Source organism: Chlorocebus sabaeus, chromosome 11 (genome assembly GCF_047675955.1).
Source record: "Chlorocebus sabaeus isolate Y175 chromosome 11, mChlSab1.0.hap1, whole genome shotgun sequence".
NCBI classification, from domain to species: domain Eukaryota; kingdom Metazoa; phylum Chordata; class Mammalia; order Primates; family Cercopithecidae; genus Chlorocebus; species Chlorocebus sabaeus.
In genome coordinates, this window is record NC_132914.1 from 78,127,316 (window position 1) to 78,144,107 (window position 16,792).

The following is a 16,792-nucleotide window of genomic DNA, read 5'->3' on the forward strand; positions in this document are numbered from 1 at the left end:
TATATATTCAGATTTGCTGGGATGCCCTTGGGAGGCTTTGTCAATCACCTTCTTCCCTTCTTCTCCTTTGCCCACCTGCCACAATTTCTCTTGGTTAAATATCACAGTTTTGGTGAGCTACTGTTACTGATGGGAATCCATCAAGTGTATAAGGGGAAGGCTAGCTTGAGAATCTCTGGCCTGATGTTATCTCTGGCCTGATGATGTTATCACTATCATCCTTTCCATGGCCAAAAGACTGTAAATCTATGAAATGCACCTCAGTTCACTAGCAAATCACTATATTTTAACATTGCTTAAGTTACTGCTATCCTGAGTTTACTTACACCAACTAAACATTAATTTTTTATTGTACTGTGAGTCAGGGACTATGACAGACACTGAGAATTCAAAGATGAATTTAGAAATGGTCTCTTCCCTCAAGGAGTTCCATCCAATAGGGAGACAAATGCAACAGAGTGTGATAAATGCTTTAATGGGGCCACAGCAGCAAGTCAATTTAAAGCACATCAAAGGGTACCAAAGCAGCCTGGGAGAGAGGTGATCTGGAAAATCTCCCAGTAGGTGACCAAAAACTGAGTCCTAACTCTAATTAATTGAATTATAGACTGCTAAAGCTGCACAGTGTTAGAATAATCTAATTCAAACTCCTGATGTGGCACAGAGAGAATCTGATGTCCAAAGAAGCTCACGTATGCAGAGTGAGTATCAGAGTTACAACTGGGACCCAGATATGTAATACTGGGCTGCCTCTTTTAAAATGCACCTTTTTTTGCAGGGAAATTTTTAGAACCTTTTCTTTCATCAGTTTAATAATGAAAGTAATCAATAATCATATTTTAATAAGGTACAGAGAACAATATTTATTTATATTGACTGTATGCTCAGTGGTGATGCCAATAACCCATCATCTCTTGGTTATAGATTTTCATGAGCTGCTGGTGAATTTTTTCAGACCTACCCACAGGGTAACCCTGTTTGCCTCCTGAGCTACTCCATGGACGTAATCACACTCAGAAGGACAAGCAGAGTTTGGTTGTGAACAAGAACAAACTTTAAGAATAAATCTTAGTCCGATTAGCACCTCCTCTCAACAACTGACTGATGCATCTAAGGGCTAGGGTAAAAACCAAACATTGAAATATTTTTATTAGTAGTAGTAGTGGTAGTATATAAAATGACTCAAGTATGCAATTTTCTTGGAGTTTTTGCTCCTAATGTAGTACTTGATTTGGGATGTTTAATGACTGTGATTTTGTAATGGGACAATATAAGAGCACATCACATTAAAACATAAATACTTGGGAAGCCCATAGTTTCTGATAGCTTGCCATCTGTTTGGTTCTTACCGGCAATGGATTTATCCTGCTTAGTGCAGATGATGATATTGTGGGTAAAATCATGGATTATACAATGGATTTCTGAGATCTTTAACTACTGTTATTAATTTTGCCAGCTTGCAAATCAACATTTTCTAACATAAAATCAATTACATTTTATTTTTCAACTCTTATCCTAAGAAAGGTTGCTATGGGCACCAACATAACATCTGTTCTGGCGCCAACAGATTGCGTTAAAGTCACCCACAGTCTCTTCAAATTAAAAACCTCAAACTGAGTTCACTGGCTTTGTCACTGTACTCCCAGTAGGATACTCTTTTGCCTTGCCCCACCAGTTCAGTTTAATCCTCTAGGAAGAAAATTTTTAGAGGTATATCGGACTAAATCATTTTTCTTCTGAGCACACCATTTCCAAATGGCCGCCCAGGGTCCTAAATCCGGCGGCTGCGGAGAGGGACTAGCGGGTGTCCTCCTCTGCAGAGCCGTGGGACTCGAGCGCCTTCATCACTGGACGTTGGAAGCCAGGAAGGAAACCCATACACTCAGGGACAGGTATAACCCTGCGCGGGTGCACCAGCGAGGCCCCGATCGCAGCAGAGGTCTCCATCCCTGAGCTTGGTCGGGGCGTCCTGAGAAGGAAGAGAACACTCTCCCCATTCCGGTCAGAGAGCAGGACTGACTGGGTCGCAGGTCAGAAGTTGAATTTTAACCCGACCTGCGCTTTGTCCCCGCACCTTCCGCAGCCCGGGCGCCGCGGTGGCACCGAGCTGGGAGAGGACGAGAGGCTGGCGCGGGAGAAGCCGAGAGTTGCTACCGACTGGGAGCTGCCGGCGGCGGGAGCAGACGCGACCCTCGCCGCTTTCGAACGCGAAGCCGGGGAGAGCCGAGCTCGGCTGCTGGGGCTCGGCTCCCCGCGCTCTGCCTTGCCCTTTCGGCGGAGGGCAGCTCCCTGCCTGCTGCAGCCCCGCCACTGTGCGCCCGGCCGCCCCGGGGTGCGCCCAGCCCGCCCCCCGAGCGGCCCCCGGGACTCCAGCAGTTGGACCGACCCTCGCCCTCCGGCGCCTGGACAAACTTCCTTCCTCCCGGGCCCCAGCGCCGAGCAGGCTGACAGGCGGCTCCCTCGCCGGTCTCCTCTGGGCTCCGGCCGGGCGAGCTTGCTCTCTGCCCCTCTCCAACCCCGAGCCCCTGGCGCCTAGCCGTCCCCAGGCAGCCGCTCCAACAAAGCCAGAGGCCCGGAGACGACCCGGCGAGGGACTGGGAGTGGCAGCGGAGACCCTAAAGCCAGAAGGAGGCGTCCCCTCGGCGGGGCGAGTACAGTGGGAAGGGGCAGCGGGGATGTAGCGGGGAGAGAGAAGGGAAGAAAGTGTCCTGCTCTAGGCGCGAACGTCTTCCTGGCTCGTCCTCGCTCCCCTTCTCCCCCGGCCCGAGCGCGTCCCGTGTCCCGGTGGGAATTGGCAGGCGGGGGAGGGCGGAGGGGAGAGGGGACGCGGTGGCCTGGCTAGCGAGCCGCTCCCTTACCTCTGTCCAGGGTGAGCGGCTGGACCACTGTCAATGTCGCCATGTCTGCCGTGGGAGCCGAAGTGACGCTCGGCTTCAGCATCAGCAACCGCTCGTAGTGAGAAAAAAAGGAGGAGATTGGGGGCGGGGGTGGAGAGGGAAGACGGAAAGGAGGGGGAGGAGGGGGAAGAAGGAAGGTGGTGGTGGTGGAGAAGAAAGCTTGGGTGGGTTGGTAGCCAGATGGAGACGCAACTGTTTCGCGGCGGCAGATCTTTCAGTTGCGGTGCGGAGCTGAGCAGGTATCCGAGAGCGACTGCATCGCCGGGCTCTGGGAGCGAAGGCTCTGCCCTGGAACTTTGCTATTCCACCCCCAGGAGCACTGGGTGGGTGTAGCTGGCGGACTGCTTTCTTTCAACTTTCCACTCTAATAAAATGGTCAGAATATACGTGTGTGCATGCGTGTGCGTGTGTGTCAGGGGAAGAGAGAAGATGGAAAGGGGATATGGGGGAGGGAGTGGGAGATGAGTTTTCTCAGATTAAGAGAAATTGCCAATCCAATAATCCCATCTCCTTTAGAGGGAAAATGCTTCAGTGTCAAAAATGTTTGGCATGTAATTACATTTGCAGTTAATTTCTGTTGAAGTTTTTCGGAATGTTGACCTATAACGGCATATAAAGATAACTGACTAAAGGCCAGAGTTCCATCAGTAGATGTTCATTTAGGATCCGAGTATATTGCCGGGAAAAAAAAAAAATAGCAAACCTCTTAAAAGTGCTTCAAAATAAAAAGCATGTGGGTAAGTTTCTATCCCTAAGTTTTCTTTTCTTTTTCAAGCCACTGTTAATACATTACCAATTCAGTAAATGTAGCTCAGAAACAAGTAGAGTGTTCAGATTTTCTCCGAATTTTTTACATACCACGTCTTGTAAACATGTCCCACTCCCGCCCAGCCACCCAACAACAAAAACTTTGCTCTTAATGTCCAAACTGATTTTGGTTGTCTATCACTTAGTTTGAAAAATATGTGCCTAGCACTTTTCATGTTGATTTCTAACCAGTGGATCAGAGATGCCACTTATTGATTGATTAACAAATATGCCAGGAATTGAGATAGAAGAGTTACATTGCCTTGTGCCACGCCTTGATTTAGGAGTTCAATTTAGTCTCTGACTTCCTGTAGCCTGTAATCTAGTGGGAGATGGTGTTATTAAAAGCTTGACTTTAGAGTCAGTTGATCAGGATTAAATTACAAGAGCCTTCAAATACTGACTGTGACCTCTTCGCCCCAATAAAAAGGCTACTTTCACTATCTTGTCATAGTAGGGATTCATTTCCTGACATAAAGAAACCTTCTATACGCTGAATGGGGTGACTGTGGGTGCAGGATTGGAAATGACAAAGCTGCCTCCATCTTGTTCCCTGTGACAGAGCTGAATTGTTTGGGCTAGCAATAAACTCTAAAAGGCAGATACCGTTTTATAGCAAAATATTTGCATATAATTGATGCCATTTTCTTCTGATTACAGATATGATTTCTGAAGGTCTTTTTTATTTTATAGTCTACAATTGAATTTTAAAAAGCAACATTTCACCAATGTGGGAAAGCCAAAGATGATTGGCCATATATAGACTTAACAGACCCTAAAAACAAACCTAAAATAGTAGTTCGATATACTTATTTTTATTTAGTATTTAAGGAAGAATGCTGGTCTTGACATTTGAGTCTTAGTTATGTGCTCTTCAGAAGTCACACAATTTCTCACTGATCCTGTTTCCTCCTCTGTCATACAGTGAAAACATCATTCAACCTCAAAGAGATTCCGTCATATGAGGAAACAAATTCTACCTTGCAATCTCACTGAGATTTGTGAGGGACTAATGGACTCATACATGTGATTGTGCTTTGAAAACAGTAAAGAATATACAAATGTATTCGTACAAGCATACATCCCCTGGAGCCATGTGGTAAGCTCTGTGCTAGGTGCTAACCATGCAAAGATTGAGTCGGCCCACTCTCTGCCCAATCTTGCTTGAGAGACGGTGAGCAAACCATAAACTTCTGTGCCGTAAGTACTCTAAGCATTATTGAAAGGAGGTGCTCTTGGAGGCCGGAGGTTGAAAAAGCAACTTTGGTTTGTTACCATTATTCACATTCCCTGAATTAAGCAACAGAAAGAAGTTGAGATGAGCTCAATGATACCAGAGTGTGTTCTAAGCTTTTGCATAAAATTGTTAAACCTCACTCAGTAACTGAGGATAAACGAACATACAGATCCCTTGACTTCTGATGTAGTTATTTTACAACATCCTTTATTAGGGAATATGTATTTAAGCAGCTTGATTCATCAGCCCAAAAGTCATAAATTGTACCTGTTCCAACACAAATCCCTGATTGTGGTGTCAATGAAGGTAGAGTTTTTTTGTCTTTTTGTTTCCTGATGCATCCTCAAGACCAAACATTTCATAGCGTATTTCTGGACTTATGCCTTGAGCTTCCTATTTGAAAATTTGCTCTGTCATTCTTTCTCTGTGTTGACTCTGTAGGGTTGTTGTTGCTGTTTTTAAATCAAGATTAAAAGAGAAATTAAGAGGAAGCATAAATCACCATAAATTCATCTGTTATTATTTTTAGTAGTGGAAAGTACATTCCCTTTAGTTTATGTCTGCACAGGTATAGAAAATTAATAATAATTCATTATCCATTAGAATTTGTTTTTATGAAGAAATAATCTCTCTCCAATAATATTTGTGAATTTCTTTTTGAGACATGCAGGGATATACTTGACTTAGTCAAATGCCAGTTGCTTTGTTGTGTGTATTAACCTGAGAATTGTGAAAATATTTGTTAATTATGCTTTTATCTTAGCTATTTGATTACAAAATCACTACACTCTTTCATTAAATGATACGTAGAAATTTAGTTCAGTAGTAACTATATTTTCACGGCGTTAACTAGTTCAATAAATACTTAGTGAGCACTTATATGTGCCAGACTTGGTGCTAGGTTGGTCTCTCTTTCCCTTTCTTTCCAGCCCAGAAAAGTAGGTATGTTTATGCCATTTTGGAGATAGGTAAACTGAAGCTCACAGAGTTTACACAACTTGCTTAAGAATAGTAGCACCTGGCTTCACCTTCATGATCTCCTGTGATTTCCACTAGGAAACATCACACTCTGTTTTTTTTGTTTGTTTGTTTGTTTTTTGAGATGGAGTCTCACTCTGTCGCACAGGCTGTGGCATGATCTCTGCTCACTGTAATCTCCACTCCTGGGGTTCAAGCAACTCTCCTGACTCAGCCTCACAGGCGGCCACCACCACGCCTGGCTAATTTTTGTGGAGCCGGGGTTTCACCATATTGGTCAGGATGGTCTCAAACTCCTGACCTCAAGTGATCCCTATGCCTCAGCCTCCCAAAGTGCTGGGATTACAGGCGTGAGCCACCACTCCCGGCCTCATAGCACTTTATTCCATGTTGTTGAAGATTTAGTTATTTCAGCCTTTTATTTCAGAGTTCCAGATAAGTATATATATGTATATAAAATCTTTTAAGAGATATATAAATATATATCTATTAAGATATATATATTTTTTATTATTATACTTTAAGTTCTAGGGTACATGTGCACAACGTGCAGGTTTGTTACATATGTATACATGTGCCATGTTGGTGTGCTTCACCCATTAACTTGTCATTTACATTAGGTATTTCTCCTAATACTATCCCTCCCACCTCCCCCCACCCCATAACAGTCCCCTGTGTGTGATGTTCCCCACCCTGTGTCCAAGTGTTCTGATTGTTCAGTTTCCACCTGAGTGAGAATATGCAGTGTTTGGTTTTTCGTCCTTGCGATAGTTTGCTCAGAATAATGGTTTCTAGCTTCATCCATGTCCCTACAAAGAACATGAACTCGTCCTTTTGTATGACTGCATAGGATTCCATGGTGTATATGTGCCACATTTATTTAATCTAGTCTATCACTGATGGACATTTGGGTTGGTTCCAAGTCTTTGCTATCATGAATACTTCCACAATAAACATATGTGTGCATATGTCTTTATAGCAGTATGATTTATAATCCTTTGGGTATATGTCCAGTAATGCATTGGCTGGGTCAAATGGTATCTCTAGTTCTAGATCCTTGAGGAATTGCCACACTGTCTGCCACAATGATTGAACCAGTTTACAGTCCCACCAACAGTATAAAAGTGTTCCTATTTCTCCACATCCTCTCCAGCACCTGTTGTTTCCGACTTTTTAATGATCGCCATTCTAACTGGTGTGAGATGGTATCTCATTGTGGTTTTGATTTGCATTTCTCTGATGGCTGGTGATAATGAGCATTTTTTCATGTGTCTGTTGGCTGCATAAATGTCTTCTTTCGAGAAGTGTCTGCTCATATCCATTGCCCACTTTTTGATGGGGTTGTTTGATTTTTTCTTGTAAATTTGTTTAAGTTCTTTGTAGATTCTGGATATTAGCCCTTTGTCAGATGAGTAGATTGCAAAGATTTTCTGCCATTCTGTAGGTTGCCTGTTCACTCTGATGGTAGTTTCTTTTGCTGTGCAGAAGCTCCTTAGTTTAATTAGATCCCATTTGTCAATTTTGGCTTTTGTTGCCATTGCTTTTGGTGTTTTAGTCAAGAAGTCCTTGCCCATGCCTATGGCCTGAATGGTATTGCCTAGGTTTTCTTCTAGGATTTTTATGGTTTTAGGTCTAACATTTAAGTCTTTAATCCATCTCGTATTAATTTTTGTATAAGGTATAAAGAAGGGATCCCGTTTCATCTTTCTACATATGGCTAGCCAGTTTTCCCAGCACCATTTATTAAATAGGGAATCCTTTCCCCATTTCTTGTTTTTGTCAGATTTGTCAAAGATCAGTTGGTTGTACATGTGTGGTATTATTTCTGAGGCCTCTATTCTGTTTTATTGGTCTATATCTCTGTTTTGGTACCAGTACCATGCTGTTCTGGTTACTGTAGCCTTGTAGTATAGTTTGAAGTCAGGTAGCATGATGTCTCTAGCTTTGTTCTTTTGGCTTAGGATTGTCTTGGCAATGCAGGCTCTTTTTTGGTTCCATATGAACTTTAAAGTAGCTTTTTCCAATTCTGTGAAGAAAGTCATTGGTGGCTTGATGGGGATGGCATTGAATCTATAAATTACCTTGGGCAGTATGGCCATTTCTACAATATTGATTCTTCCTATCCATGAACATGGAATGTTCTTCCATTTGTTTGTGTCCTCTTTTATTTTGCTGAGCAGTGGTTTGTAGTTCTCCTTGAAGAGGTCCTTCACATCCCTTGTAAGTTGGATTCCTAGGTATTTTATTCTCTTTGAAGCAATTGTGAATGGGAGTTCACTCATTATTTGGCTCTCTGTCTGTTATTGGTGTGTAGAAATGCTTGTGATGCTTTCCTCATTGATTTTGTATCCTGAGACTTTGCTGAAGTTGCTTATCAGCTTCAGGAGATTTTGGGCTGAGACAGTGGGGTTTTCTAAATATACAATCATGTCATCTGCAAACAGGGACAATTTGACTTCCTCTTTACCTAATCAAATATCCTTTATTTCTTTCTCCTGCCTGATTGCCCTGGCCAGAACTTCCAATGCTATGTTGAATAGCAGTGGTGAGAGAGGGCATCCCTGTCTTGTGCCAGTTTTCAAAGGGAATGCGTCCAGTTTTTGCCCATTCAGTATGATATTGGCTGTGGGTTTGTCATAAATAGCTCTTATTATTTTGAGATATGTCCCATCAATACCTAGTTATTGAGAGTTTTTAGCATGAAGTGCTGTTGAATTTTGTCAAAGGCCTTTTCTGCATCTATTGAGATAATCATGTGGTTTAACATATGCAAATCAATAAATGTAATCTGTCTTACAAACAGAACCAAAGACAAGATATGTATCTTTTAAGAGATATAAATATATATTATAAATATATCTTAATATATTAATAAATATAATACATGTAAAATATATTTAATACATATATGATATATTATAGATACACACACACATCTTTTCTCTCTCTTATTTTGTGTGTGTGTTGACTTGAGACATACTCAAAGGGAGGAATGGATGAAGGGAAGTTAGGTCAAAGGACAACAGAACTATGATACTGGTTCCATTCTGTATACATATAGGTTAATATTCAAACAACTGCCTATTTGATATATAAAATCTGTTCTCAGCAAAATCATTCAAAGCTATGTTAAGGTTGGTTTCACTTAATTGAATTTTTTAAAATTATATGACAAAATCAAAAGACGGTTTGCATAGAACATTAGCATACCAAGGAAATGTGTTTAGTTAGATTACAAATGAAGTATAATGAGCACAGTTTCATATGAGAAAATAGCACATTCAAACTAGAGTTTTTTCAGCCTGGGTATTAGAAATTGTTTTTGACTGATTTAAGATAACATGTTATCTTTCTTAATTCACACAGCTTTGTCAAAATAGCACTAGATTAAGACCAAGTGCCAACCTATACTTTGAAATTTAAATGTTTATTTTTTAAAACCATCATAGAGTATCTTACATTTATTTTATCTTTATTTTATCTTTATATTTGTTTTGATAACTACTTATTTGTCTGCTCATTCAACAAAGACTTAATATACTGATTATATGCCAAGCACTATACTAGGCATTGGGGTATTACAGTGAACAAGAAAAAATCCTTGTTCTCACTTGTTTTATATTCTATAAGGAAGAGAAAGTCAATAAACAAACAAGAAAGAGAACAATTAGTGACTAAGTATTGTGCAAAGAATGAATAAATTGATGACTAAACTAGATCTAGAATAATGTCAGAATTACAAAAGACAGGGATAGGGAGAAGGGCCTTATAGGGAGCAGGAGAGAAAAGCCAGGGATGAGGGAGCAGGCATAGTGTGTATTTGGGTAAAATCGGCAGTTCATTTTGGAATATAATAATTAAAAAAAAAGCCTAAAGAGAGCTATTGAGAGTTAGGTGGTGGAAGGTAATATAATTAATGAACAGAAATACAATGAACCTTTCATTAATTTCTTTGTGCCAATCATACAATAAAATGTACGAATGCAATCTATGCTAAGAAAAATATTTGCATCATAGCATCTGCATTAAAAATTGCTAACATCACAATGAACAGTTACTAATTCAGAGTTGGATGTTAAAAAAATTTAGGATGAAATTAAAATATTAAAAGTAAATTCTAAGGGCGGGCATGGTGGCTCACGCCTGTAACCCCAGCACTTTGGGAGGCCAAAGTGGGAGGATCACCTGAGGTCAGGAGTTCGAGATGAGCCTGGCCAACATGGAGACACCCCGTCTCTACTAAAAATACAAAATTAGCCAGGTATGATGGCGCATGCCTGTAATCCCAGCTACTCGGGAGGCTGAGGCAGAATCGCTTGAACCCAACAGGCAGGTGTTGAGGTGATCTGAGATCATGCCATTGCACTCCAGTCTCGGCAAAAAAAGCAAAACTGTCTCAAAAAAAAAAAGTAAATTCTAATTATTATTATTTTTTATTTTCTCCAAAAGAAATAACACTTCTCTGTTTTCACATTTAGAAGTTATGACTGATCTTTTAATAATGAAATTTAAATTCAAAGCTTAGTTTTTTCTTTTTCTTTATGCATCCCAAACTCATATTTACATCTCTCAGGAATGTCTAGAAATACAAGAAATATTAGACAAACTAATTTTTAAAAGTAAAACAGTCTCTTCTCACATTTGCTCAGGAGATATTTCTAAACTATTAGAACTCACAAACTTTAACAATTTTAAAAACATCTTTATTACCATTGTCATCTAAACATTTTAAATATATTTAACATTGAGTAAAAAGTTAGGCTTTTGTCTAACAAATTAAGCACCTGCAATATGCTAGGCACTATTCTGTGCCTGGAACTTGGTTTTGATGAAGAGAGACAGATAAAATACAAATTAGCCAATCAATCAGATAATCTTAGGTATTGATTATCACGAACATTGATGTGTTAAAGCCTATTCACACTGTATGTGAGACCTAATAATGTGCATTTTGTCTCAATATCACTTTTCAGTTATGTCACATTGGTATCTTTTGATTGACCATGGTGGCAGTATTTAAACCATTGGGATTGGTAAACACTCTGTACCAATTTTTTTTTGTCCCTCTGGAAGGCCACTTGTTAAACATTTACCAGCATACCACAAAGTATATGATGAAAATAAAAGAGGATGCTGTGATTAAATATACAACAGGGAAAGAGGCTACTTTGGGGAGTGGTCAGGGAAAAAGTCACATTGTACTTAATAGAACATTTTTTAAAATATCAAATCTGCACTCCACTTGATGTGTGTGTACTGACTAGGACACAGGACCAGGGATGGAGTTCGAAGTAGGAGACATTCATATTTTTATGGAGTTTACAAAATAATTGGGGAAAAAAGCATAAAATTAATTACAAAATTATATATCAATAATAAATGATACTATAAATTTATATGTGTTAAAGTGATACAGAAATAAAAAAAGCAAGTGTGTATTGTGATGACTTTCTGGAGGCAATTTATGTTTACTTCCAGAAGAAACTTAGAAATATTTACTTTCTTGCATGTAGATAGGAGAATGTTTTACCTTTGAGCAGAGTTACTCTTTGCAACTTTGAATCAGAGGATTGCTAAGTAGACCAGGAACTTTTTTTTTTTTTCATTTCTGTATTTGTTTTATTTTATTTTTATTTTTATTTTTATAAAATAAAAGGAATCTAAGGAATTTCATAGAAAACTAAAGAAAGAGGAGGGGCATAATAGAGTCTCAATGTGGCTGGGGAGTCTTACCATGGTGAAGGGACAACACTGTCACCTGATACTTGGAAAGGACATTAATGATAGCTAGGACTTGTTTGTTTGGGACTCTAACTTTATTTAAAACCTGGTTAAAATGGCTTTTTCTTGAGGAGCACCTCAATATCTGACTTCTATCCCTTTAAATATAGCTTGACTTCTTCCTCCCACCAGCAAAATTTATCTCTAATTTTGGTAGTATGGAATTAATTAAAGATATGAGGAAGAAACAGATGAACAGGCCATCTTCAAATTCTTCACATTCTTACACTGTACAGTAATTGGGGCTAGTAACAGAATTTACTCTAAGTGTGCTGGGAAACATACATGTCAGTAATTAGCAAGTTTAAGAGCTAAACCCACCATTAGCATGGACAGCACATTCAGTAGAGAATTCCAAACTCCCTCTAGTTTTTATCCTCCAATGCTCTAATTTGAAGCAAAAATTGCTATAATTGTAGTTAGTTTATATTTAAATATCATCTTTCTGGGCCCAGCCTAAAACATAAAATGCCCTTTTCTCAAAACTAATTAGGAGGATCAAATGATGCTCCTCTAAAACAGTTCCTTACTCTCAGCTTCTGTGTTTCCCTGGCCTGTCTGGTCCTGGAGGAACTCTTACACTCTTGCCCCTCAGGTGGGCCTTTCTGACCCTGTAATCTCCTTATGCTATTCCCGAGTCTATGCCATTACACAAGGCAGGTCCACTTCCTGAAATGCAGTATCTCTGAGAAGTTTCCTCTTTCAAAGGTTTCTTAATTTTACCTCTTGCTTAAAGCATATACCCACATAATAAATCCAGTTGTGACTTTATTGTAGTCTCTTAAGGATTTAGCTAGAATGGGGGAAAACGAAGCAACTGAAGATGGTTTTAACTCTATATTAATATCTCAAGGCTCCTGTCACCCAGATTAATTGAGATTAATTGAGGTAAACCAACCTGAATATTTTTATCTAGACCCCAAATCAAAGAAATCCCCAAAAAGTGGAGACAGCAAGCAAATCTCTGCCAGCTTTATCAAGGTAAGATAAGCAAACAAACTATTAAGTCTTTTATAAATCTTATATATTCTTTCTCTAACACGAGTTTTTGTTTTGGAATTTTTAACATAAGACAATGCACGTGTCAAACAGTTCAAAAGGTATTGTTGAAACCCACTCAATCACAAGTCATCAATGTTAAGAAGGATTTTTGGTATATTTAATACCATATATATAATATGAAATGTATATAATGTATGTTATATGTGCACATATCTTTTTAAAATTCTAAGTAGAATTCTACTATACACTATATTTTGCATCTTTATTTTATTTTAGTGATATTTTCATATCAATACATATAGATCTGCATAATTCTTAACTACTTCATAAAATTTCATCAAAATAGTCTCTCATAGGTGTACTCTCAGGTTGTTTCTAGGTTTCTGCTATCTCAAACAGGGCTATGAAAGAAAATCAGTCTTGTTTATAGCATCTTTATAAACATGAATTCCACTCAGTTATGGCCGTGTCGTTTTGAATAATCCAGTGCTAATGTGGCCATTTTCAATTTTGCACTTCCAGATTATAATACCTGCGATGCATTTATTCCTGCTTCATTGTGTGCATTCTATCATATGCCATTTGTTACCACTTATCTATAAAAATATCATATGTAATTGAATTCATAAAACCTAAAATTATTAAAAGCAAAAAACTAGTTACCATAGACTGATGACTATTTTTCCATTTGAAATATGTGGTATCGTACACTATCCAGATGACTATTCAGTAAGTCAAAAGATGATGACAATGATTGTCTACTAAGAAACAAATGGTATATATGTCAAAGGAAGATAAAAATTAAAAGCCTAAAAGTACCACTTTTTGCAGTGGCTCACGCCTGTAATCCCAGTATTTTGGGAGGCCGAGGCGGGTGGATCATGAGGTAGGCGATACAGACCATCCTGGCCAACTGGTGAAACCCTGTCTCTACTAAAAATTTTAAAATTAGCTGGGCCTGGTGGTGCACACCTGTAATCTCAGCTACTCAGGAGGCCAAGGCAGGAGAATCACTTGAACAGGAGAGTTGGAGGTTGCAGCGAGTCGAGATCGTGCCACTGCACTCCAGCCTGGTGACAGAGTGAGACTGTCTAAAAAATAAATAAATAATAAAAAAATTGTATGTATTTATCACATACAATATGATGTTTTTAAGTATATGCATCATGGAATGACTTATGTCTAGCTAATTAACATATGTATTAACTCACCATATATTATAGCGATGAGAACACTTTACATCCACTCTCTTATGTCAAGAATACATAGATTACTAACTGTGGTCATTATGCTGTACAATAGAGCCACTTTTAGATATTCGTTTTGAACATTTTATTTCCATTAAGTGAAATTGTATAGGAACACAATGAAAACACAAAGAGATGTTTAAGTACTTTCATTTTCAAATAAAATGACATGTTGATTCATCAACTGAATTAAAAAGCTAAGTACAACTTTAAACAATAAATACTATTCTTCCATTAAATTTTATTAGTAGTTAGTAATGCAAAGACTATTTTAAAAGCTAGTGCATATAGTGCTCTCTACTGGCGTTATCTTTATTACAACTACAATCACTGTCGAATTTGTAGTTATATGGGAACCATCATAATAAACTTCTGTCTCCAAAGACTGATAGTATTTTAATTTTAATTTCTTTTTGTTTTCTCCTTTAGGGATGTGTGTGCATATGTATGTGCACGCATAAATATTCATTCTTGAACTTCTACACTGAAGTCAGTTGTGAATTCTGCAAATAAGTTGCTGGCATACATCATCACAAATAATCATGTAATAAAGAGAAAATACAAAAAAGATGGATGTAGAACAATAACCGAACTGAAAACATTATGCCTTACATAAATCAGTAGCAGCTACAATGCTTGCTTTTATTGTCTTTGGAGAAAATAAGTGGAGGCCTCTCAGGAGCAGATTGGGTGGGGGTGTATATTTAGGAAATCATGGTGGACAGTGACCACCATCATGAGCTCCTTCCTTTCTTTCCTCCAACACTCCTTCCTTCCTGCACCATCTTCTAAAGATTCCAAAAATCTTACTGGTGCTTTTTTAAAGCTTAGGAAAACATTTTGGAATGGTTATGAAAGACATTTGCTTCAGGAGAGAGAGAGAGAGAGAGACATTCTTCATTTATTCTATAATTTCATGTCTAGTTGATACTTAGTGCCACATACTGTGCTAAGCACTAAACATTGAGCAGTTTTCAAAACCACGAATACCTGACTGGAATTATTGGTATTTGTAGGAATTATTCCTCAATAATATAAATGCAATTGAGGAAAGTACATCGTGCAATGAGAAAGCCTATAACTGGTACATAAACCAATCTAGGGATTCAGAAAGGATATCTCTGGAGCAGTAACATTTATGGCATAATGTGAAGAATGAGTATTAGATGTTAACCAACCAAAGGTGAAAATTGTAGAGAGCATTCCAAGATCAGGTACCCTATGGGGTACCTTAGGCATGAAAGCACTTGGCCCTTTCAAAAAGCAGAAAGAAAGGTCAATGTGGCTTAAGAAAACAGAACCAAAGAATCTGTCAAGCTAAGGTAAAAATAACAGATATTGAAAGCCACATGAGGGATTTTGGATTTCATCCCAAGAGAAATGGGAAGTCATGGGAGTAGCCTTAAATAGCAGAATAAGTGAAATAAAGAGATTTGTATTTTCTTTAATATCTGAATGCAATGTGAAGAGTGATCGGGGTGCAGGGAGTAGGTATAAATTAGCAGTGACCATTAAAGAGGCTATTCAGCAATCCAGGTAAGAAAGTACAGTGGTTTGGGCTACAAAGATGGAATCTAAACTCAATGAAGTGGATGGATCCCAGAAATGTTTGAAGGATAACACCCACGGCCTTTGGTAAGATTGTATGCAAGTGGTAAAGGAGACAAGATATTTGAAAAGTGCCTCCTGGACTTCTGACATGAATGAGTGGATAAAGGGTGGTAGGAAATATTGAAGGAAAAATTGGGAAGAAAAGTTAGTTTTCAACTTATGAAGTTTGACACCAAAGTTTGACACCTTTGAGATGTGAAGAAACCACACAACGAAAGACTACTGAATGGGGAGTGTCTCACACTAAACCCTTAGGAAAGCCTACATTTAAAGTTCATATAAAGGAAAAGGATGCAGGAAGGGAGAAACAAGAGGTAGAAGGAAAACTAAGAGAGATTGATAGCATATACAGCAAGGGAATACAAAAGAAATGGGCAATGTGTCACAAGCGCTTCTGAGAGAGTAAGAGCCAACCTGAGCAAAGACCCCTGGATTTAGTGATATAAGAAGCAAAGCCATGTACTGAGACCAAACTAGGTCTGAGTAGAGTACAGAGTATTGAAATAAATATTGCATAGAGATATATTTTTTCTTTTTTTAAGTATATATATATATATATATATTGCATAGAGTTAATAAAAAGTGGATCGAGGTCCAGGTTTAATCAGTTTTTGAAGGATCTGCTTCACCTGAGTTGATTGATACCACCTTGGCCATATAGGTTCTTCCACTCCCAATCCTCTTAAATGCCAAAATATGAACTCTACGAGTAGCTTTGTGAATTACTTCTTTTAATATTCCTCAAAGTAAAGCATAACACTTTATAGTTCGGCTATTGCTTAGTGGCTTCAATTTCTCCATAGAGCACTGAACTGATTTGGAGCAGATGATCTTTCCCATCATGACTGCCTGACTGAATAACCGTGGATGGAGGAAACCCTCATGTCTCTGGGTAACTTCCTGGTCAGGATTTTCCAACATGACCATCATTTTTCTAAAACAGTACACTGCTAATCATATATATATACACACACACACACACACACACATACACACACATATATATAATTTATTTATTTATTTATTTATTATTATTATTTTTTGAGATGGAGTCTCGCCGTGTTGCCCAGGCTGGAGTGCAGTGGCGCAATCTCGGCTCACTGCAACGTCCGCCTCCCGGATTCATGCCATTCTCCTGCCTCAGCCTCCCAAGTAGCTGAGATTGCAGGCCCCCACCACCACGCCCAGCTAATTTTCTGTATTTTTAGTAGAGATGGGGTTTCACCGTGTTA

General features: G+C 38.9%; 2 protein-coding genes across 3 annotated transcripts in view; one reads left to right on the forward strand and one right to left on the reverse strand.

The window, feature by feature from the left end:
- LIN7A (lin-7 homolog A, crumbs cell polarity complex component) overlaps nt 1–3,113 on the reverse strand; it is a 150,652-nt gene extending 147,539 nt beyond the window's left edge. Inside the window, exon 1 of one of the 2 annotated variants that reach the window (XM_008004124.3) lies at nt 2,859–3,113. In XM_008004124.3, the coding sequence (XP_008002315.1) occupies nt 2,859–2,940 (82 nt within the window). In that variant the 5' untranslated portion in view covers nt 2,941–3,113. The remainder of the gene's footprint in view (nt 1–2,858) is intronic. The other variant, XM_037987639.2, reaches the window with a different exon arrangement.
- Nucleotides 1,756–3,198, forward strand: LOC119620280 (uncharacterized). Its single transcript, XM_073020302.1, has 3 exons — nt 1,756–1,892; nt 2,084–2,955; nt 3,107–3,198. The coding sequence occupies exons 1-2, from the start codon at nt 1,756–1,758 to the stop codon at nt 2,679–2,681; spliced, it is 735 nt and encodes a 244-aa protein (XP_072876403.1). The 3' UTR covers nt 2,682–2,955; nt 3,107–3,198.
- Nucleotides 3,199–16,792: the final 13,594 nt, after the last annotated feature.

What these genes read in the sequence shown, in the direction of transcription:
- LOC119620280 (XM_073020302.1), top strand. Translation starts at nt 1,756, where the DNA reads ATGGCCGCCCAGGGTCCTAAATCCGGCGGCTGCGGAGAGGGACTAGCG. An exon ending in ACCCATACACTCAGGGACAG is followed by an intron (nt 1,893 to 2,083) that starts GTATAACCCTGC and finishes CACCTTCCGCAG; the next exon opens with CCCGGGCGCCGCGGTGGCAC.